The sequence below is a fragment of the Pan paniscus genome, chromosome 6 (genome assembly GCF_029289425.2).
Source record: "Pan paniscus chromosome 6, NHGRI_mPanPan1-v2.0_pri, whole genome shotgun sequence".
Lineage (NCBI taxonomy): Eukaryota > Metazoa > Chordata > Mammalia > Primates > Hominidae > Pan > Pan paniscus.
In genome coordinates, this window is record NC_073255.2 from 38,305,327 (window position 1) to 38,328,967 (window position 23,641).

The 23,641-nt window shown below is 37.9% G+C and overlaps 1 protein-coding gene across 8 annotated transcripts in view; it reads left to right on the forward strand.

Annotated features, from left to right (window-relative positions):
• Positions 1 to 23,641, forward strand: part of BBS9 (Bardet-Biedl syndrome 9) — a 485,000-nt gene that overhangs the window by 382,834 nt on the left and 78,525 nt on the right. For all 8 annotated transcript variants that reach the window (XM_008964335.5, XM_063605681.1, XM_003811959.6 and 5 more), the window contains one exon: positions 2,585 to 2,767. In XM_008964335.5, the coding sequence (XP_008962583.1) occupies positions 2,585 to 2,767 (183 nt within the window). The remainder of the gene's footprint in view (positions 1 to 2,584; positions 2,768 to 23,641) is intronic.

A 23,641-nucleotide genomic window follows, 5' to 3' on the forward strand; every position in this document is an offset into this window, starting at 1 on the left:
GGCCCTTGTTCAAAAGGCAGGAAGAAAGTGCTGTTAAAACCACTAAAATAAAAAGCTTTTTCTTTTCTTCAGTACTCTCTCTTTCACAGCTACTGATGGTATTTTCTTATTTTCTTTTTAGTAGCTTTCTAAGTAAGAAAAAACTAAAATTTCAAATAAGTAGCATGAATTTTACCATTAATCGTTACATTAATTCAGTTTTAAATGCAAGTATGAGCATTTAACTCATGAGTGCACATGACTCCTCTGCGCACGTACATGCTGCATTGCCCTATCAATTTTACTTACAAAACGCAAGCTCAAAAATAAAATTACTGAGAATTTCAAGGCAGAGACAGCAGAGCGTTAAACAAGTTCAGGCCCGTCAAAGCTCGAGCACAGTTTGCACACCCTGCGTACAGTCCTGGGCAAATACCTTATATTTGCTGAGCCTCAGAGTTCTCATCTGTGAAAGAAAATATCAACTAAGTCGCAGGGGAGATGTGAGGATTGAAGGCACTGATACCTGTATGGCACAGGGCAGAATGCTTGGCATGCGGCCTATGTTCAATTAATTGGAGGGATAGTTATTCACATAATAATCGCAATGTTAGTGGAATTCTCCTTTATAGCCTGTAGAGTCTTCCTTATGTGGTCAATATTTGCCTCCTTGACTGATTTTCCTTTCTATTACAAACTCTTTGAAGGTGGAGATTAGATCTGTCACCATTGAATTCCCTACAATACTTCCCGCAAATTCTTGCACATATCTGGCATTCAGTGGGTGTTTATGACCTTGATCCTTGTATGATTTGGACTTTTTGACAATAAGCATCTGTGTCATAATGTGATGGCCCCACAATGAGGCCTAATTGGTAACATTCACAGGAAGAAAAAGAGTATAAACTCAGACTTTAACAGGAGTCTGTTGTAATCATGGTGGGGGTGAGGGAGGAACACGATTCCAGGTGTTTTGGTTTAAGGAAAGTGGGCTCTTTCCATCTTTTCGAGGGGACTTCTTGAAGTAATGGGGAAGGGATGAGTTCCAAGCTCCGTTTGAGTAAAAGAGGCCCCAGGGATATTAACTCTGGCCCACAGTAATCCGTCCCTTTGCTAACTTCTTTCACACTTACTTTCTGTTCTGCACAATTAGGACATTATTATAGTAATGTTTCTTCCCACTAATTGGCTGTGTATGTATGTTTTCTTTCCAACAAATTATAAGATCCTTGTGGACTGTGAGATATTGTATAGTTCTTTTGAATGTAATTGGGGAGTAGCACAGTACTAGGCACATAGCAAGCAATGCACTTTACATTATGCTAGTCTTTGTTTAAACTTCCATGCCTCCCTGTAGAGCTAAATGTGAATTGTCATTGCCTTTTATAACTCCTGCAAGCCCTCAGTGAAGTGGCAAAGAATCTTGGTCGCCCCAGCAATTTCAGGCAAGGACCTTCAGTTGCTCTGCCTACATCTCTTTTCCAGTATCTCCGAGACACTCTGAGGGCTGTTTCTGTACAGCCCCTCTCCCGACATGGAATTTGGGAGACCACACAGCTGTACATTGTACTTGTTTGAATGATGATTTTTTAAAAAGCCCTTTGGGCCCGTGTCAATAAACCGTGAAATATCACCAAATGGATCATCTGCACCAGACTTCTGAAACTCATCTGAACTCCAGTCCCCCAGCTGGTGGGGGCTTGTAGAAAGGAGCTCATATGGCCCTGGCTTTTGCTAATGCTGTTCTGGGGACTGTCAGACGCCTTGAGCCTCTGCGGCAGTCAGTTCATTACTTTTAATGAGCACAAAATTCACCAAGACATTAAACTAAAATAAAACACCAATGGGCAGTTTTGGATGTTTCATCCAATTGTTGCTTTAGTTCTTTTTTCCACAGGATTATTCAAAAAGATGAAAAAAAGTCAATTCTACTCACTCCTGCCAATTTTATCCTAAGTAGATTTGGCATTGTAAAGTTAACACGCCCTGAACTTTTTTTTTTTTTCTTTCAGGTCCCTGTGGGCTGGTACCTGATATTTGTGTTAAAAATCGCATTACTCAACTGGTCAAATGTTTGAACATTATCTACCTTTTAGATATAATAAAGAAATATTAGATATCTCAATACCATGTAGCATCTAAAGACTAATATTAGAGGAAAACGATGTTCTGAAAAAAGTGTAATGAAGTTATTTTGAACTACAAGGCAAATGCAATTATTCTTCTGAGAATGTTTTAATTGATTAATTTATGTGGCTGGTAATAAAGACTGAGATAACTTTATTAGAGGTTACTTATATTACCATATATTGAAGAAAGTCAATAGATGGCAAAGCAGACACTGAACACTGTCCCTGCTAAGCTTATTTTGTGGATATTTTCCACTTCTGGCCATATGGATTTGGAATTACTGTGGGCATTTTTTTTTAAAAGAAGGAAGTGAGCAGATGAATGATAACTCTTTTATTACTCAACATAGCTTGTGTTTGTGGAAGACAAAGTTCATCAAGTTGTCTTGAAGAAAAACAAAAGTGTGCCAGACGTAATTTGTTGAGGGCTCAATAATTGTGAAATTATCCCTAACCAAAGTTTGTAATATCTGCAGGTAATTGCTCTAGCAGATGCAGTGGAGGAAAACCAAGGCAATCTGTTCCAGTCATTCACCAGGCTGAAGAGTGCCACCCATTTGGTGATTCTGCTGATCGCGCTGTGGCAGAAGCTTAGTGCTGACCAGGTTGCTATTCTGGAAGCGGCATTTCTGCCGCTACAAGAAGACACTCAAGAATTGGTAAGGACCTGAAAGCCTGTGGTGGGAACAGCCAGCATTATTGAAGTTTCGGCTTTAGGAAGATATCACATGGCTATCAGGTTTTCTAAGGTATCAAATAAGGGTTTGATTTTTTACAAAAATGCTGCTTTCCTTGTCTTTAAACCATAATAAAAATGTCAAACAAAGGCCTTTTTCTGTAGAGCTATTTTAAGAATAGGTATATAGTCAATTTTTATGTGGTCCAGTCTACTTTTTATGTGTTCTTCAATCACTTAGAAGCCAGGGAAACAGTCATTTGACAGTCTAGATGACGGCAGTAACCTTCAGATTAGCTAATCCTTTCCTTTTCCGCCAGAGAAAACACTTCGGCCATTTTAATTTGCTCAACCTTCTTAAATTTAAGTGTCACTTCAAAGGTTAGAGAGAATGGAGATAGCCTTGCTATAACTGATGTGAATAGTTCCTTACATTTATAGAGTTCTTTATGTGTAGTTTATAAACTCTTTTACCCTCAGTCCTAGCATAGGCAGTTTAGAATGAAAAGAGAAAAAATGAGGGTAGTATTTGGCATTTTCAGGAAAGGATTATTTAACTTAAAACCTCTGAGATCCTTTGAATTGTAGAGATATATATGACCACCACGGGCCGTTCTGGGGGACTTTTTGTGTGCTTTTATTTACAAAAGAAAATACAAATCTCGGAAATCAGAGACCCTTGAACTTAGTTCTTCATATTGGATGAAAACATTTCAAGGGGAAATCATTTCAAATCCATTTTAAAACCTAGATTTGAGAACTAAAAATAGTAATATTAAAAATAACAATTTTTTTGAGTGGTTATTAGGTACCAGGTGTTATTTTAAGTGTTTTGTAAGAATTATTTACTCTTAAGCATGGGCCAGTGAGGTAATTAAAGTACTGTTTCCATCCCCATTTTACCTATGGGAAAATTTAGGCTTTAAGAGTTAAGTACTTTTCTTAACTCTTTCTGTCTGCCTATATTTTAGTGAACAGGATCATGAATGTAATTTTGAAAACCACAGTTTTATCAGCTGAATTGAATTTTCTACAGTTAGGTCAGAGGATTGCCAGATTTTTTTTTTAAAAAAGAAGCTATATTTTATGTGCTAACCAAACTATTAGTAAGTAAATTGGAAAAAGTTAGAATACACATTTTTGTTTAGTGGTGAATGATATATTATAAGATGATTGACAAAATTGCGACTAAAATTGACCTTTGAGAAACTAGAAATGGAGACACAACTGTAATACTAGAAAATAAATAATGGTTAGGATTATATTAATAAGAATGATAGCTGTCACTTATGAACTCAGATTTAGTAGTCAAACAGGTTTGGGTGACTTCAGTTATTGGTTCCACCACTTAGTGACAAAATCACTGTGGTTCAGTTTCTTAACTGTTCTAAATCTCTCTTCTGTAGCTGTAAGATGGAAACAATAATAGGACCTACCCAGTAAGTTGTAATAGGAATTAAATGAGATAATTACATAGAGTGCTAAAGATTAGCAATCATTACTGGAAGTGATTTGTACATTTTATGTATATTATTTATTGTCCTCACTAAAGTTATGCAAGATCAGTTTTTTTGTTTGTTTGTTTGTTTGTTTTTTCATTTTGAGATGGAGTCTTGCTCTGTTGCCCAGACTGGAGTGCAATGGTGTGATCTCAGCTCACTGCAACCTCTGCCTCCTGGGTTCAAGCGAACCTCCTGCCTCAGCCTCCCGAGTAGCTGGGATTACAGGCGCGTGCCACCATGCCTAACTAATTTTTTTTTGTATTTTTCATAGAGACAGAGTTTCACTGTGTTGGCCAGGCTGGTCTTGAACTCCTGACCTCAAGTGATCCTCCTGCCTTTGCCTCCCAAAGTGCTGGGATTACAAGGCGTGAACTATCACATCTGGCCCAGTCTTAGTAACTTTCATGGTTATTTGTCCATCTTCACAACTACATTTAAGAATGATAATATCTTATTCCTTTTTATATCCTCAGTACCTGGCACAGTGCCTGAGCACAGAGCAGTCAGTATTTGTCGGGTAGATGAATGAAGGAAAGGGTGAAAACTAACAAATGGTGACCTCAAAGAATAGATGCAGTGGATGTAATCTGGAGCTTGAGGAAGCGGGTCAGGGCCAGCTACGCAATTTGCAAGGCCTAGTGCATAATGAATACTTGAACCTCCTTGTTCAAAAACTAGGGGAAGAGGTGATAAAGTGCTGTTAAAACACGTACTAAAAGCAAAGCTTTTTTCTTTCTGCAGCGTCTCTCCTGACTTATCATGGCGTTTTTTATTTGCTATTTTATGTTCTAAGTAAGAAAAATAAAAAATTTAAATTGTTAGTGTGAATTTTACCATTGGTCTTTGTAATATGCAGTGCCTCTTTGAAATACAAATATGACTGCATTAGACTCATATGCAGAATCAACAAAATTACACAATTTATATTTTGTAGCTTGTCCTTACACATATATTTTGTTCTTATAGAACTGTGGAATCACCAGACTTAACTTTTTATTTCATTTCTTGATATGTGCCTATCTTCCAGTGCTCTCTACCTTCAGCTTACTGATGAGAAAGGAAGGACTGAAAGGAAAAGGAACTATGTATCACTCTTTTTCTTTCCTTCTATGTTATCATTTTCACTGTAAGTGATTAGGTAATACAGGGGAAGTAACAGGAGTAAGAAAAGATACAATGGGCTTCTTCGGTCATTCCTGTTGCTTTGAACTCTGTTGCCTTCCTTCTTTATTCAAAATATGTCTGGTTCTCATGGAAAGCCTCTCAGGGCTACCAGTGTCCCCACTTAATCAGTCTAGACATAACATGCCTTCCTTGTAGTTGCTTTGAGTCTCCCTGAACCCCTACTCATCATGGGGCCACAGGAATTCAGAGCTCATGGGGCTACATGTGAATGAGACAGAAAGGAGAAAGGGGGCATGCATACTGCATATATCTTCCCTTTTTATACACGTGCTTCATTGCTCCATCAGAGTTCACTTAGGAAACACAAATTCAGAGGTAAAATTATTAAAAATTTCAAGATGGTGACAACAAAACATTAAGCCAGGCAGGGCTGGCAGGTTGTCCTTCTGAGCATGAGCCCCTTTGTGACTACAGAGCTTGAATGTTCATGAAGCTGGCCCTGAAGCACGGTTAGACTCAAAGGAAGACTTTCCTAGAAATAAATGTTCTAAATGTAGGAATTGGTACCCAGAAGAGATTGTGGTATTTCTTACTTGAGAGATCTTTAAAAAGTCTTATTTGTCTGGGAATATATAAGCATGCTTATCCCTGTAGGCAGGTGAATGGACTTAGTCTCTCCTGAAAGCCCCTTTCTACCCTGCCTGTACATTCTCTGCTGTCATAGCCCCCAAAACATGTAGAAGAAAATTCTTTCAACTCTCTTCTGAATTCGGTGAGATTAGAAGGTATGTATACTCATTATGTCTTTGGAGTCATTAATGAGACAAAATATTTGATAAAAACATAACTTGGAGAAGAATGAATCAAAAAAGACATTTTAATACTGCTTGTTATGCTCTTCATCTTTAATTAGGTTGTGGTATTCACTTTGGACTTATACTGTTGAGACAGCTTATACATCTTGAGAAAAAAGGAATCCTTTTTCATTCTTTAAGACATACGCATGCAGTATGTGGTTTTGACATGCTAGTTCACAATCCCCCACATTATGCCTTTAGACCTCACAAATAAATGTTATGTGATGGGTATCCCACTGAGATGTGAAAATGAAATATGCAAACCTGAAATAACTTGGAAGAAGGGTGAGGCAGGGAAGAAAGGACTCTCTTACCAGAATGTTGAAAATATATCCCATATTGAAGTTATTATGATACCACAAAAATCTGAATGTAATTTAGATGGTTTGGTTGAGGGTGGATGGCAGAGTACACGTGTGAGAGGGAAAACTTTAGACATGTGGACGACATTTTCAGAAGAGCCTCTCAGCTCCAGGTCACATGTCCCCACAAGTATTGAGAGGTAAAAGAAAGTGCTCAGAAGATGTTTTGTTTATGTTTCAGACAGCACTGTGTAATGATTTGTTGTTATTTTGATGGTATGTGTTAAAAGGCAGCCTAAATGCAATAGCCAACTCTGGAGTGTTTTCTCCCTAATGACATCAGGTTCACAACGCAAAAATATTTAGAATGTGCTATTGCTGATTAAAAGTAATGTTCTCCACGCTATATTGTCAGTATTTTGTTTAAAATGCCATTTCATTTGGAGCAGAATTAATCGTTGTCTGTGATCTGTCTCTTTAATGATGCCTTTCCATTTTTGTCACTCCTTAATACTATTTTGGGGCAAATAAATGCTGGTATATGTAAATTTTTAAAAGTGCTCAAAGTTATATGTGCCAGATGTGTTTTTGTGCGGATACCCCTTTTCATGACAGAAGAACATTAAATATTCTGTTTGGTGTCTCCTAAAAAAGCTCTTACACTTGGTTCCGTTTGATAACCTAGTATTGTCTCTACCGTCTTCCTGTGATGATAAAGAAGTGTCACCCAAAATAATGTTCTAGCAGAGTATCAGATTGGGCAATTTTAAAATAAATTGTTTTCATATCTTTCAGGTTAGGGGCTGGAGATATTTCAGGGTATTTGAATTCTCAATGCAGAATTTAAACATGTCTCGATTGACCCTCTGTCTGCTTGAAGTTCTATGGGAAATACTTTATCTGCTAAGCTCAGTGAGGGCTGTGTTACTGGTTTGAGTCTGAGAGAGTGTTGAATTGTGGTATTATACACATCTCCCTCTAATCATGCTGCACAGAAGCCAAAAGATGCAAAACCATCCATACTTCAGGATGGCCTGATAGGACAAATCTCTTTACTCATTCATTCATTCAATGAGGATCTTAGCACATACTATGTCTTAGGCAGTGTTCTAGGCACACAGCATACCTCACTAAGCAAAACAGACTTAGAGCCAATCCTCTGTGGATTTACTTTAACATTGCAAGCAAACATTCTAGTCCTGTGCTGCCTAATATGGTAGCCGCTTGTCATGTGAATTTAAATAAAAAGAAATAAGAACACACTGGCTGTATTTCAGCTACCAAATAGCCACATGTGAATGAGTGGCTACCACATTGGATAGCCCAGATATAGGACATTTCCGTTATTGCAGAAAGTTCTGTTGCATAGCACTATCAGTCGTCAAGAGAAAAAACATCTTATCAGTTGAGTTGACCACCTCAGCACATTTTAACACACTAATGAGATTAGGGTAGGATACTGACATTAAGTTATACCATGGTGTTTGCATTTGCAGTACCTATTTGTGGTATCCTAGGTTCAGCCTGTTCAGATGTGCAATAACCAGACACTTTTAGGAACAAGAAACTTCTCTGGGGAGATGTATGCATATAAGAGAGGCAAGAAGCTGGCACAAGTGCTGCTGTTCCTATTCCCCCATGTGGCCTTGGTAAACATTGTAACCATGATTAATTTTTTTCTGTTGAGCCTGCACGTGGTCTCAGAATCCTTTTGAATACAGCATTCTAGGTGGTCACTGTCACTTAGAGTTGGTATGTAGATGAATCCTCTTTGCCCTTCCTGATCTCTGTACAAATCTCCTTCTCATTATCTTAGTAAACAGCTTAAATGACTAAGATTCTTCATCCAGCTTATGGCAAGAGAACAAGGAGGAGCAGTTTTGATATTTCCAAAACTGCCTGTATCAGATGTCTGTTCTAATATTCATTTATGCTCACCTGACTCCAGAGGAATCTCTAATGAAAAGAGCAATAGTACACTGGTTTGGGGACCTGATTGCATAGAATCCTAGAGTTGGAAGGAATATTAGCACATTGTATAGCATTATGCCTGTTTCTTTTCTTTTAAAGTACGTTCAATGTCTTTACTAGATATTATCTATAATTTGAAGAAGGAAAGCTTTACTGTGTTCTTAAGGGTTTAATAGTTACCTTCCCTAGTACTGAACTTAAAAATCCCCTGGGAAAGTTAGGATGGAAATTTACGTCAGTGGGGGAAGGAGACTTGGGCCTTCAGCCTTATTTTTTGATTGATTATCCCTTTTACAAACTGATATGGAAAGAGAAACTTATTTATAACGTGTTCAGCATGGTTCATGTGAGAAAACAGATGTTTATAATAGGAAATGCTATTGTGTGGAGGGAATTATCAAAGCTCACTTACAAGGTTTAAAGACTTCTACGTCATAGGTCAGGTTTAATGTAAGGGCCATTGTGCTTGCTGTCTGGGTTGAGTGATGACTGCGATGGCTAATCATTGCCGTTATTAATGACCTCTTCTTAAAAGGCAAACAAAAAGAGGAAGTCTGGTGTCAGTATTAAGTCTGCCTTTGTGACTGTTAAAGTATCATCCCAATTATAACTGTCTATGGGAACACAGTGCAGAAAGTAAATATTTTGGTAATTCCCATGATCTTAGCCAGCAAGATAAACATGAAAGAACTAGTTTCATGTTATAATGACCACATACTCTGTGTTGCTGCTAGTGAGATGCAACTGATATTACTTAATTGTATAATATTCTGCCTCACTACAGTTGAATATGGTATATCTTAGAGCCTTTCTCATGGTTTTCTTGCTGTTTGAAAAATTGAAATAGTTGAAATACTGTAGAATATAGTATAGGATAGAAGTCAAGTAGAATACAATGCACAAGTTGTGATGTATACTTTAAAAAACTTTCTTTACATCAAATATTGAATGGTGCTTTAATGGACACATTTGGTATTTATGCATTTTAAAATAAGGAGACTAAAAAAACAAATAAAGAATTAATTGAAGCATCACTTTCTCTGTATGCCTTTTCAAATCCTCTGTGAAATAAAGTAGGATTTAAATGTGAATAAGGTAATAATTAAATTCAAACAATCACAGTGAGGAAAATAGTGATCATCATCAACTTCATAATGCTTACCAATTTTATTCCTGGCTAGAGGTGTGTTTATATTAGTTTAGTTTTCTTAAAATACTTTTCCCTGACCTAGTTTGAGTCTGCTAATTACAAAGAGATGATTTTGACCTTTCTGTGACAGTACATTGTTTTAGAAACATATACATGGAAATTGCTGGCCTTCGTTCCTTTAAAAGCAGCACGCCCGCTGTGCTGTGGACCACAACATGTGGCTCTGTGTCTCCCTGAATCTCCGTGTTCAGTTCATCTCCCTGGCCCGCTGTTGTTCATTTGGAAATCTTTCTGGAAACGCCCCTTGGCTCAGGCCCTGTTTTTCCACCTGACTTTCTGTGTTGGCATCCGAAGTAGCCTTTTTGCCCATGTCTCTGCATTGGTGTGCCCCTCACACCTTTGCTGGACTCACAGCCCAGTGCTCTCCCATCACGCACCTGTGTACATACTTTACATGGCTCTTTTGGCCCCTGTTCAGATTGAACTCCAGTGCCAGGCATTGAGGACCTTCAGTCACTTGGTTCTACCATATCTCATTTCTAAAGCTCATTTTATGTGACTCCCCGGCTACCCCCTTCATTCTGGGAAAGGTGAACCATGGGTACACAGCTTCTTCCATCAAGCCAGAGCGAAGAAGGATTTTTTTCTTCACTTAAAATTGTGTCCCCTGTCTACCCTTCCATCTATTCTCTATTCTCTTTAAGAAGTAAATCAATGTTCATTTCCTCCCTCTTTATTCTGGCTTCCCATTCTCTTGTGAATTTCACTTGGATGGTGTGATGCAATTTATTTCTCATTAAGTACTCTAAAATTATTATATGTACTTGTCCTATATTCTAATAAATATAAGGAAATATTCTTCTACATTCCCACAGAATTAAAGCAATTAAACATATAGTTGTATACAAGTATTGCTTGATACTCCATGTATTTTCATAATGTCTCACATAATTACAGATGCTTGTCCAACAACTGTGTAGTTTTTAATCATTTTTTGAAAAGGAAGTATACTACCTCTGTTTCCACACCCCTCCCCTTTTTCTAAGATACCTCAAATATTTTTGGGTTTTATAAGAACAAAACCTGGTCTCTCCTGTACAGATGCTAAAAGATATAGATAGATTATAGTCAAACCACCACAAATAAATATTCACATACATGTTCATTCACATATCCTCATAATTCAAGTCAATATACACAAAAATTTCCAATCTTACCAGTGATGAATATATACAAGTGAAAGCAACTGTTAGGTACACTTCACCTATATTGATTTAGCCAAATTTGTTAATATATAGTGCTGACAGACATATGGTGAAATCGACATACCCACTTATTTGTGATATGGTCTTTCCTGAGAGTCCTCTAGGAAAATGTCAATCATAAAACTAATCTTGTACTTGGCATCAGTCATCTAACTTAATGCACTAAAAGCAGTAACCTAAAATCCATTTGGTACCATAATGTTTACCTTTAGAATTTGAATTATGAAGCACTGAAAGCAACCTAAAAGCTAATAGTTGCAAAATATAAACTGTGGCATATCAGTTGAACAGAATTAGGTCAGACTGGGGTTCAAATCCCTTTTGGAACAAATACTTAACTAGCTCTGTGTCCTTAGCAAGTGGTGGAACTCACGGAGTATTGGTTTCCTTATCTGTACGGTGGTGAACTAGACTATTCCCCAAGGACTGGTTCTGCTTTGGAGAGGTGAGAGTGGCCATTCGGATTTGATTTCAGGTTGCTTTCTTTTTATATTCTTACTGAACCAGTAAACAAACAGTACAGAAGGGGAACATGATATTAAGAAAGTTAATGAACGTGGTTCTTTAGTGCCTTTCTCATCAAGGGGTGACTGGAGTTTGATGGAAAACATAGTCTGTACAGAGTGAGGAAATGGCCATTTCTGAGGTGCTCAGAACCACAGGCTCACCCCTTTCACAGGGTTAGGATGGGAGCTGTTACAGGGAGTTTCCTGTACTTTAAAAAATTTAAACAACAGAATCCAGCCTTTGTTAGCTTTGGGTACTGTAAATGATTTACTATAACATAAAACACATCGAGTGAGAAAAATATAGAATAAGTTTTTTCTTCTTCAGTAAGATATGCAAATATATATCCAAATTATGTTGCTTACACAAAGTAACTAAAAATGGCATTGCTTGTTTGGTCTCAATGAATTAAACCACGCATTGAGTTTCCCTGGGTTATCTTCACTATTATTTCAGATTCAGGGTTTTGGTTCTTAATTACTGATATCCTTTGGAAGACAATAATAATAACAATAATAATACAGTGGTGTTAAATGCTGTAAAAACTGCATTAGATGCATGACCCCATTTGGCATCTACTTTTCAAAGGTGTGCACGTTTCACGAGGACATTCTATATATACATCTTAAGGCTTTGTAAGGACTAATTGAGATAAAGTACATGAAGTTCCAAGTAATGGTGCCTGGCATGTGACAGGCATCCAAGAATTGGTAGTTATTATTGCCACTGTATGACAACAATGCCATCTACTCTAAGTTATGGCATTGTTTTGTGGACGAATCAGGACAAAAAAACCAGACACTGCCAATTAAACTATGATGTAATAGTTTTATCACTTACTTTTATTTTTATTATTGAAAGAGCTCTCTTAGACTTATTTAGACATAAATTTTATCATACATTACTCTTGTGCCTGAATAAGAAGAAAGATACAAGCAACATAAACTGAGTAAGGTATCCCTGAAACTTCTTCACATTCAAAGTTTGATTCCCCTAAATCATGACAAGTCATTAAACTACAGCTCATTGCTGTGTTTTTCCATGTAGCATTGTCCCTCCCGTGTACTATAACGAGCATTGTTGATGCAGCATTTCTTGAGTGTGCCACTGTTGCCTTCATGATTTTTTTTCTGAGCCTCTTATATCCTTTCAAAAACTTTCCTTTTTGACTAAACTCAAAACTTCATTTTTCCTCCTCAGTTGAACTGTACGTTGCCTGAAGTTAAGAAGCCTCTGTTCAAAGTCAGCAAGAAATTTTAGGCAAATTGATGTTTAATGCTCTAACAATAGTCCTACATGATACATTAATTAATTAAACCACATCTATTTCAGGGATTTGCCAGTTTTTCCTGACCTTAGTTGTATTGCTTGACCTTGACATAGGATAGTGATCTCTGTGTGTGTCTTTCAGTAACAAAGCATAACACGGTTTATTCTATCTGGATGTATTCTCTTGTCTCACATCCTGGAAAGCTTTCAGCTTAGCTTTTGCTTTGTGAGAAAATATGAAATTGCTGTCATTCTTCAGTCATGAATGTTTGCCTCACTCAGTTCAACTTTATACTTCTAACTACACTATTTCCATACCTTTCTGTGCACACAGTAACTTTTTTGCTCAATGATAAGTCATGGTGTGGTTTTAAAAGATAATTTAAATGGTAATTAATTCATTGAGGAGTATTAACATTGCACACAAGTCAGTGGACATGACATAATATGAACTGCTAAGATAAAGGCTGTACATGCTCAGGCAATGAAAACTATAGCATGACCGGAACCTGAAAGCCAGAAGTTATTATATACCACTGAGTATAAGACACAACCCTACTTCTGAGATGTGGGGGAGAAATGTCCTATAATTGATTGAACATAGGCCGGGCGCGGTGGCTAACACCTGTAATCCCAGCACTTTGGGAGGCTGAGGCGGGTAGATCATGAGGTCAGGAGTTCAAGACCAGCCTGGCCAAGGTGGTGAAACCCCATCTTTACTAAAAATACAAAAATTGGGCTGGTGCGGTGGCAGGCACCTGTAATCCCAGCTACTTGGGAGGCTGAGGCAGGAGAATCACTGGAACCCGGGAGGCAGAGGTTGCAGTGAGCTAAAATTGCACCATTGCACTCCAGCCTGGGCGACAGAGCAATTTCATCTCCAAAAAAAAAAAAAAAAAAAAAAAAAAGAATTGATGGAACACATTTGTAAGCACAGAGTAAAGAAATTATCACTGTAGTCTTTTTTTTATCAAGAGGGAATTTATGAGTGGTTTGAACTGGGGACAGGAAGTTATAGAAAAAGGCAAGTCCATGACTTCCCATCTTGGAGTAGGTGTTTTTGACTAGAAGCACATTTCATATACAATAAATAGGAAAAATCTTACCAGTTGTTGCTTTTTGAAGAGAAAGCCATGTATAAACAGTGAGAAGTAGTGAAGATTGAGTCTCTATTGGTATCATTTTAAATTTGGTCTATTGCCTAACATAGGAAATTTAGGTTTAGATCTCACTGATAAGTAGTTTGTGAGAACCAAGTGAACACAGATCTTCTCACCCACAACAATGAATAAGAATTTGTGGATGAAATCACTAACAGTGTTAACAGGAATATGTTTCATTTTTTGCATTTGGAGTGGTGAAACTCCCCAGCTGCCTAAGAAATAAAAATCTAGCTTGTATTGTTTAACAGCAGTTGTTAGTTCCTTTCTAACCTATTAGGTCTGAAGTCAAGGTCATAAACATTGGTTAGCAGTCTTAGAACTAAGTCCAGTGAACTTCACTAACTAGATTTCTCTATTTTGTAAAGAAAATGGGAGAAGAGTTAAACACACACCCAAATAAGATATGCCAAAGGAATGTAAGAAAATTAACTTTTATTGAGCATTATTATGTGCTAGGCATTGATCAAGGACTTTTCATATGTTATTTCATTTAATCCTCACCATGTCCCTTTGAAGTAGGCAGTGGTAGCACATGCTGTGCATGTCCCATTCCTATCTCTTAACCTCTCACCATTCCTGAATGCTTCCACCTGCTCAACACCTGCAGTTTTTTGCCTGAGGGCTATCCCTGTTTGGCAGAGGCTACATAGCCACCATGCTCAGCCAATGACTGATAGACTTAGTAGATTAATGCCCAGGTTCCCTCATCCTTTATGCAGGGTAAGTGTGAGAGTTATGTTATACACCATCCTTCAGAGTTCTCTGGCAGGAGTGAGCACCCATTGCCGCTCAACAGCATACACCCTTTATTGCTTTTTCTCCACTTTTCATCACATTTCGCCACTCCCCATTGGCACTTCTTGGCTCTGCTCTCAAGTCAACTACTCGGGCTTTTATCTTTGTCTCAGGACTATTAGTTCCAATTTATAGATGAGGAAATGAGTCCAAGGCCACATATCTAGAAAATAACAGAGGCAAGATTTGAACCCACACTAAGGGGCCTCACAAAAATGAACAGTCTGACTCAATGGAGTAACTTTGGATAATAGGAGTGACTGCTCCAAGTATTCTCAATGATGAGTGCCTGATCATACTGAATTTTTGCTCTTCTCCAATCTATTTAACAAGGATAAATGTAGATTTATATTTTATAGTTATATGTGCATGTGCTTAAGCCTATACCAGAAAAATGCTGGCACATTTAATCAACTCATGGCTTGCTTCATGTAACACTAAAACAAACTCAAGCTATATAATTAATTTTTGTACAAAACTGTTGGGAAAGTTTTATATTATTTGTATTTACAGTATTGTATAGACCTTTCTGTCATGAATAACTTTTATTTGACAAATAATTCTTCATATTATTCTAGGATGGGGCTAGGGCATGAGAGCTAAAACAAATAATTACTAAAGCACTTTACTGTACTTCTCTAAGTACATTCCATTTTCTACATCATTATATTTTTGTATATATTCTTATATTATCACTTGAGTGTAAGCTACTTCAAGGTAGGATCCATATCTGATTCACCTTTTTGGAAGAAAAAAACCCCCCATAGTATTTAGTGTGTCTTGTGCTAGTTGGCTCTAAATAAATATTTTTAAAATAAATGACTGTATAGACTCAAATTTAAACTTTATTTGATAGACAATGATATTTAAAATTAGGATGAATGTGTGGGTAAACACACTACTTCATCACTGTTACTCTACAGTTTTGAGATTTGTGCTGCTCCCCTACTGTTATCTTAGCTTGATAGCTGTGAAAATTGACACTAACATTGAATGATGTGCAGCTCTGTCATTCCAGATGCAATTCTAAATATTTTTTTTCTCCAGACTTGATTTCTATTTGAAGAAAATAGAAATAGAAATCTAGCATATGGACCTTCTGGAGCTGTTTCATATCCATTGGCGGTCTTGATCAAGAGAGAAATAAATAGCCATGTCTTAAAATAGTGAAGTTTCTGGGTGGTCCTGAAAAATCCATAGTAATTAAAGAGAGGAGAGAAAAAAAGAAAGAAAAGAAACCTGTACTGCTTTTCACTTAAATCAGTGGTTTCATGTATTTTTAGACACGTTTTTCCCTGAGTTCAGTCATTCCTTGTTCTTTGAGATTATTAAGGACACATCATTGTCAGGAGAGGAGTTGGTACCTTTAGCTTACTCACATGGTTCTTCTCTTGTCCTAGGTGGCAATAAAGTTTTCTCCAGACTCTGTCAAATATATGGGCACCTGAGGAGTCTTATGTGACCCCTTGTGTTGTATGTCTTGATAATAGGAGTGGCTGCTCCAAGTATTCTCAATGATGAGTGCCTGCAATGAGTGTTTGTACTTCAGACTCATTAGAATCATGTCTGACCATTGTTATGTTTTCGAGAGCCATGGTGTCCAAAGGCTATAACCATAATGTCAGTTACAGTAGTCTATGAAGGTGCTAAAAGCTTTGGTGGACTCTTGTAAAAGTTTCGCCCAACCAAACTGGCACAGAGCATTGTGCTTTTTTTTTTTTTATTATGCAGTAAAATCTCATTTAATTATATGCAAGTTATTCATTTGGATAAAGAAGCTGATTTAAATTTTGGTTCTGCGAATATGTTAATTATGACCATGAATCTTCTAGGGGAAGAAGTCATTTCTGAAGCCCAGTAAAGTAAAAGGAGCCTAAGCAGATCTAATGATAACAGATTGAAAGACAAACATAACGAAATGGGAAAGACGGGCTCTGGGCCACAGTGGTCAAGTGTGGTATTTACAGCTATATAGTCCTGGATTATATTACAGCTCCCACTTTTAATAATTATGAAATTTTCAGTGAAGTACCTTACATCTAAATCCTCAGTTGGAAGTTATAATACCCACTCATAGGGTAGTTGAGAGAATTAATTGAAATAATATTTGTAAGATTCTCAGCACATAAGAGGTCTGAAATAGGTTTTTTTTTTTTTTTTTTGGATGGAGTCTTGCTCTGTTGCCCAGGCTAGAGTGCAGTGATGCGATCTCAGCTCACCGCAACCTCTGCCTCCGGGGTTTAAGCGATTCTCCTGCCTCAGCCTCTCGAGTAGCTGGGATTACAGGCGCCTGCCACTGCACCCAACTAATTTTTGTATTTTTACAAAATACAAAACGAGGGTTCACCATCTTGGCCAGGCTGGTCTCGAACTCCTGACCTTGTGATCTACCTGCCTCGGCCTCCCAAAGTGCTGGGATTACAGGCGTGAGCCACTGCGCCCGGCCCCAAAATAGTTTTTACTTCTGTTGCTGTTGCTGCTATTTCTGCTGCTGTTATTCAAGTGAACCCGCACAGAAAAGATAAACTTTAGAGAGAACTCTCACAAGTAAGAATAATGGTATGGGATTAACTACCTACATTTGCTAAATATGTCTCATTAAATCTTAGTAAGCACCTGGCAAGGAAAATATTGTCCTGGTTTTTTACTGATGAGGGAACTGAGATACAGAGAACTAAAATAATTTTCCCAGAGACATTAACCTTATGTTTAAAGCTTAAATTTTCTCAGAGACATAAAGCCACAGTCTAGGTCTTCTGACTTCTAATCCAATGTACTTTCATGGCCCATACTTCCCCTTATGTGGAAATATATAAATAAGTGCAAGTCATAGTGTGAGATGGTGAATAAGTGAAGGCTCAGTGTTGCAGGCCACATAGCTAATGACCACAGAGGAAAAGGCAGGCTTAAACTCAGGGTTCGTCTTTCTTGGGCCTCCATTGTCCCCTGGCTCTTGACCTGGTAATTTATCACTATCTTGTTAGCTTTCCTGTGCCTTCAAAGGAATGATTTTTATATGTTCTTTTCCAGTTGTTCTCACTGGGAAATCTGGTCCAAGTGATGTAATTTACCACCACCAGAAACAGCTTTCCCCTGGATTTGCATTATCAATTTGATTTACCAGTCTTTATTTTTTTTTGTAAGTTGCTTCTGAGTAGTGCAGGTAACTGGAAGCTTTTGCCTGAACTAAACTTTAATGCTTAGTCAAGGTGACTGGCTCCATCAGACATCAGTATTTTGCTTTGTTTTAAAACTCATGATCTCCATCCAGGATCACGTTTTATAATAATTCAGGTAATCTACTTTGTGTTCCTCCATCTAAAGAATTTGGGGTTGGAATGGGAGTACAGGTCAAATAGAAATGTTCCTGGCAAAATATAAACTTTCAAAAGGGATCAGAGTGGGTTGGTTTGCAGCAGCTTTCTGCTTGCACTGCAGCCGAAACTTCTGAAGGTCTCTTAGCTTGTATTTGTTAAGGAGGTTTTAGATTTTCATCCAATAGGAGGCAGTGTGCTTGATTTTCCACAAAATGGTGTGGATAAACTTGCACACTGCTCTACCGTTGGTTGAAACCTCAATTAAGTTTTTACAGCTTGTGAGTTGTGACAAAGATACGGAGAACTCCAAAAGTCCAGTAGATTGTTTCCATTTAAAATAAAAAGGAATGGTACTGGGGAATGAGAGTTAGTAGATTACATGTGGAATTGTCTTCATTTTATGATGAGTTGGAAAAATTAAAGCTGATTTTTTTCAGTGCTTTATTTTATAAAAACATTGAATATGATTTTAAACTTAAGATGGCATATAGACCATATAGCTTGCTTTCATTTTTATTTTATTTTATTTTCTATTTTACATTCAAAGGGCTGTTTTCTTTTTCTTTTTCTTTTTTTTTTATTATACTTTAAGTTTTAGGGTACATGTGCACATTGTGCAGGTTAGTTACATATGTATACATGTGCCATGCTGGTGCGCTGCACCCACTAACTCGTCATCTAGCATTAGATATATCTCCCAATGCTATCCCTCCCCCCTCCCCCCACCCCACCACAGTCCCTAGAGTGTGATATTCCCCTTCCTGTGTCCATGTGATCTCATTGTTCAGTTCCCACCTATGAGTGAGAATATGCGGTGTTTGGTTTTTTGTTCTTGCGATAGTTTACTGAGAATGATGATTTCGAATTTCATCCATGTCCCTACAAAGGACATGAATTCATCATTTTTTATGGCTGCATAGTATTCCATGGTGCATATGTGCCACATTTTCTTAATCCAGTCTATCATTGTTGGACATTTGGGTTGGTTCCAATTCTTTGCTGTTGTGAATAATGCTGCAATAAACATACGTGTGCATGTGTCTTTATAGCAGCAAGATTTATAGTCCTTTGGGTATATACCCAGTAATGGGATTGCTGGGTCAAATGGTATTTCTAGTTCTAGAACCCTGAGGAATCGCCATACTGACTTCCACAATGGTTGAACTAGTTTACAGTCCCACCAACAGTGTAAAAGTGTTCCTATTTCTCCACATCCTCTCCAGCACCTGTTGTTTCCTGACTTTTTAATGATCACCATTCTAACTGGTGTGAGATGGTATCTCATTGTGGTTTTGATTTGCATTTCTCTGATGGCCAGTGATGATGCGCATTTTTTCATGTGTTTTTTGGCTGCATAAACGTCTTCTTTTGAGAAGTGTCTGTTCATGTCCTTCGCCCACTTTTTGATGGGGTTGTTTGTTTTTTTCTTGTAAATTTGTTTGAGTTCATTGTAGATTCTGGATATTAGCCCTTTGTCAGATGAGTAGGTTGCAAAAATTCTCTCCCATTTTGTAGGTTGCCTGTTCACTCTGATGGTAGTTTCTTTTGCTGTGCAGAAGCTCTTTAGTTTAATTAGATCCCATTTGTCAATTTTGTCTTTGTTGCCATTGCTTTTGGTGTTTTGGACATGAAGTCCTTGCCCATGCCTATGTCCTGAATGGTGATGCCTAGGTTTTCTTCTAGGGTTTTTATGGTTTTAGGTCTAACGTTTAAGTCTTTAATCCATCTTGAATTGATTTTTGTATAAGGTGTAAGGAAGGGATCCAGTTTCAGCTTTCTCCATATGGCTAGCCAGTTTTCCCAGCACCATTTATTAAATAGGGAATCCTTTCCCCATTGCTTTTCTCAGGTTTGTCAAAGATCAGATAGTTGTAGATATGTGGCGTTATTTGTGAGGGCTCTGTTCTGTTCCATTGATCTATATCTCTGTTTTGGTACCAGTACCATGCTGTTTTGGTTACTGTAGCCTTGTAGTATAGTTTGAAGTCAGGTAGTGTGATGCCTCCAGCTTTGTTCTTTTGGCTTAGGATTGCCTTGGCGATGCGGGCTCTTTTTTGGTTCCATATGAACTTTAAAGTAGTTTTTTCCAATTCTGTGAAGAAAGTCATTGGTAGCTTGATGGGGATGGCACTGAATCTGTAAATTACCTTGGGCAGTATGGCCATTTTCACAATATTGATTCTTCCTACCCATGAGCATGGAATGTTCTTCCATTTGTTTGTATCCTCTTTTATTTCCTTGAGCAGTGGTTTGTAGTTCTCCTTGAAGAGGTCCTTCATGTCCCTTGTAAGTTGGATTCCTAGGTATTTTATTCTCTTTGAAGCAATTCTGAATGGGAGTTCACTCATGATTTGGCTCTCTGTTTGTCTGTTATTGGTGTATAAGAATGCTTGTGATTTTTGTACATTGATTTTGTATCCTGAGACTTTGCTGAAGTTGCTTATCAGCTTAAGGAGATTTTGGGCTGAGACAATGGGGTTTTCTAGATATACAATCATGTCGTCTGCAAACAGGGACAATTTGACTTCCTCTTTTCCTAATTGAATACCCTTTATTTCCTTCTCCTGCCTAATTGCCCTGGCCAGAACTTCCAACACTGTGTTGAATAGGAGTGGTGAGAGAGGGCATCCCTGTCTTGTGCCAGTTTTCAAAGGGAATGCTTCCAGTTTTTGCCCATTCAGTATGATATTGGCTGTGGGTTTGGCATAGATAGCTCTTATTATTTTGAAATACGTCCCATCAATACCTAATTTATTGAGAGTTTTTAGCATGAAGGGTTGTTGAATTTTGTCAAAGGCTTTTTCTGCATCTATTGAGATAATCATGTGGTTTTTGTCTTTGGTTCTGTTTATATGCTGGATTACATTTATTGATTTGCGTATATTGAACCAGCCTTGCATCCCAGGGATGAAGCCCACTTGATCATGGTGGATAAGCTTTTTGATGTGCTGCTGGATTCGTTTTGCCAGTATTTTATTGAGGATTTTTGCATCAATGTTCACCAAGGATATTGGTCTAAAATTCTCTTTTTTGGTTGTGTCTCTGCCCAGCTTTGGTATCAGAATGATGCTGGCCTCATAAAATGAGTTAGGGAGGATTCCCTCTTTTTCTATTGATTGGAATAGTTTCAGAAGGAATGGTACCAGTTCCTCCTTGTACCTCTGATAGAATTTGACTGTGAATCCATCTGGTCCTGGACTCTTTTTGGTTGGTAAACTATTGATTATTGCCACAATTTCAGCTCCTGTTATTAGTCTATTCAGAGATTCAACTTCTTCCTGGTTTAGTGTTGGGAGAGTGTATGTGTCGAGGAATTTATCCATTTCTTCTAGATTTTCTAGTTTATTTGCGTAGAGGTGTTTGTAGTATTCTCTGATGGTAGTTTGTATTTCTGTGGGATCGGTGGTGATATCCCCTTTATCATTTTTTATTGCGTCTATTTGATTCTTCTCTCTTTTTTTCTTTATTAGTCTTGCTAGCGGTCTATCAATTTTGTTGATCCTTTCAGAAAACCAGCTCCTGGATTCATTAATTTTTTGAAGGGTTTTTTGTGTCTCTATTTCCTTCAGTTCTGCTCTGATTTTAGTTATTTCTTGCCTTCTGCTAGCTTTTGAATGTGTTTGCTCTTGCTTTTCTAGTTCTTTTAATTGTGATGTTAGGGTGTCAATTTTGGATCTTTCCTGCTTTCTCTTGTGGGCATTTAGTGCTATAAGTTTCCCTGTACGCACTGCTTTGAATGCATCCCAGAGATTCTGGTATGTTGTGTCTTTGTTCTCGTTGGTTTCAAAGAACATCTTTATTTCTGCCTTCATTTCATTATGTATCCAGTAGTCATTCAGGAGCAGGTTGTTCAGTTTCCATGTAGTTGAGTGGTTTTGAGTGAGATTCTTAATCCTGAGTTCTAGTTTGATTGCACTGTGGTCTGAGAGAGAGTTTGTTATAATTTCTGTTCTTTTACATTTGCTGAGGAGAGCTTTACTTCCAATTATGTGGTCAATTTTGGAATAGGTGTGGTGTGGTGCTGAAAAAAATGTATATTCTGTTGATTTGGGGTGGAGAGTTCTGTAGATGTCTATTAGGTCTGCTTGGTGCAGAGCTGAGTTCAATTCCTGGGTATCCTTGTTGACTTTCTGTCTCATTGATCTGTCTAATGTTGACAGTGGGGTGTTAAAGTCTCCCATTATTAATGTGTGGGAGTCTAAGTCTCTTTGTAGGTCACTCAGGACTTGCTTTATGAATCTGGGTGCTCCTGTATTGGGTGCATATATATTTAGGATAGTTAGCTCTTCTTGTTGAATTGATCCCTTTACCATTATGTAATGGCCTTCTTTGTCTCTTTTGATCTTTGTTGGTTTAAAGTCTGTTTTATCAGAGACTAGGATTGCAACCCCTGCCTTTTTTTGTTTTCCATTTGCTTGGTAGATCTTCCTCCATCCTTTTATTTTGAGCCTATGTGTGTCTCTGCACGTGAGATGGGTTTCCTGAATACAGCACACTGATGGGTCTTGACTCTTTATCCAATTTGCCAGTCTGTGTCTTTTAATTGGAGCATTTAGTCCATTTACATTTAAAGTTAATATTGTTATGTGTGAATTTGATCCTGTCATTATGATGTTAGCTGGTTATTTTGCTCGTTAGTTGATGCAGTTTCTTCCTAGTCTCGATGGTCTTTACATTTTGGCATGATTTTGCAGTGGCTGGTACCGGTTGTTCCTTTCCATGTTTAGTGCTTCCTTCAGGAGTTCTTTTAGGGCAGGCCTGGTGGTGACCAAATCTCTCAGCATTTGCTTGTCTGTAAAGTATTTTATTTCTCCTTCACTTATGAAGCTTAGTTTGTCTGGATATGAAATTCTGGGTTGAAAATTCTTTTCTTTAAGAATGTTGAATATTGGCCCCCACTGTCTTCTGGCTTGTAGGGTTTCTGCCGAGAGATCCGCTGTTAGTCTGATGGGCTTCCCTTTGAGGGTAACCCGACCTTTCTCTCTGGCTGCCCTTAACATTTTTTCCTTCATTTCAACTTTGGTGAATCTGACAATTATGTGTCTTGGAGTTGCTCTTCTCGAGGAGTATCTTTGTGGCATTCTCTGTATTTCCTGAATCTGAACATTGGCCTGCCTTGCTAGATTGGGGAAGTTCTCCTGGATAATATCCTGCAGAGTGTTTTCCAACTTGGTTCCATTCTCCCCATCACTTTCAGGTACACCAATCAGAAGTAGATTTGGTCTTTTCACATAGTCCCATATTTCTTGGAGGCTTTGCTCATTTCTTTTTATTCTTTTTTCTCTAAACTTCCCTTCTTGCTTCATTTCATTCATTTCATCTTCCATTGCTGATACCCTTTCTTCCAGTTGATCGCATTGGCTCCTGAGGCTTCTGCATTCTTCACGTAGTTCTCAAGCCTTGGTTTTCAGCTCCATCAGCTCCTTTAAGCACTTCTCTGTATTGGTTATTCTAGTTATACATTCTTCTAAATTTTTTTCAAAGTTTTCAACTTCTTTGCCTTTGGTTTGAATGTCCTCCCGTAGCTCAGAGTAATTTGATCGTCTGAAGCCTTCTTCTCTCAGCTCGTCAAAGTCATTCTCCATCCAGCTTTGTTCTGTTGCTGGTGAGGAACTGCGTTCCTTTGGAGGAGGA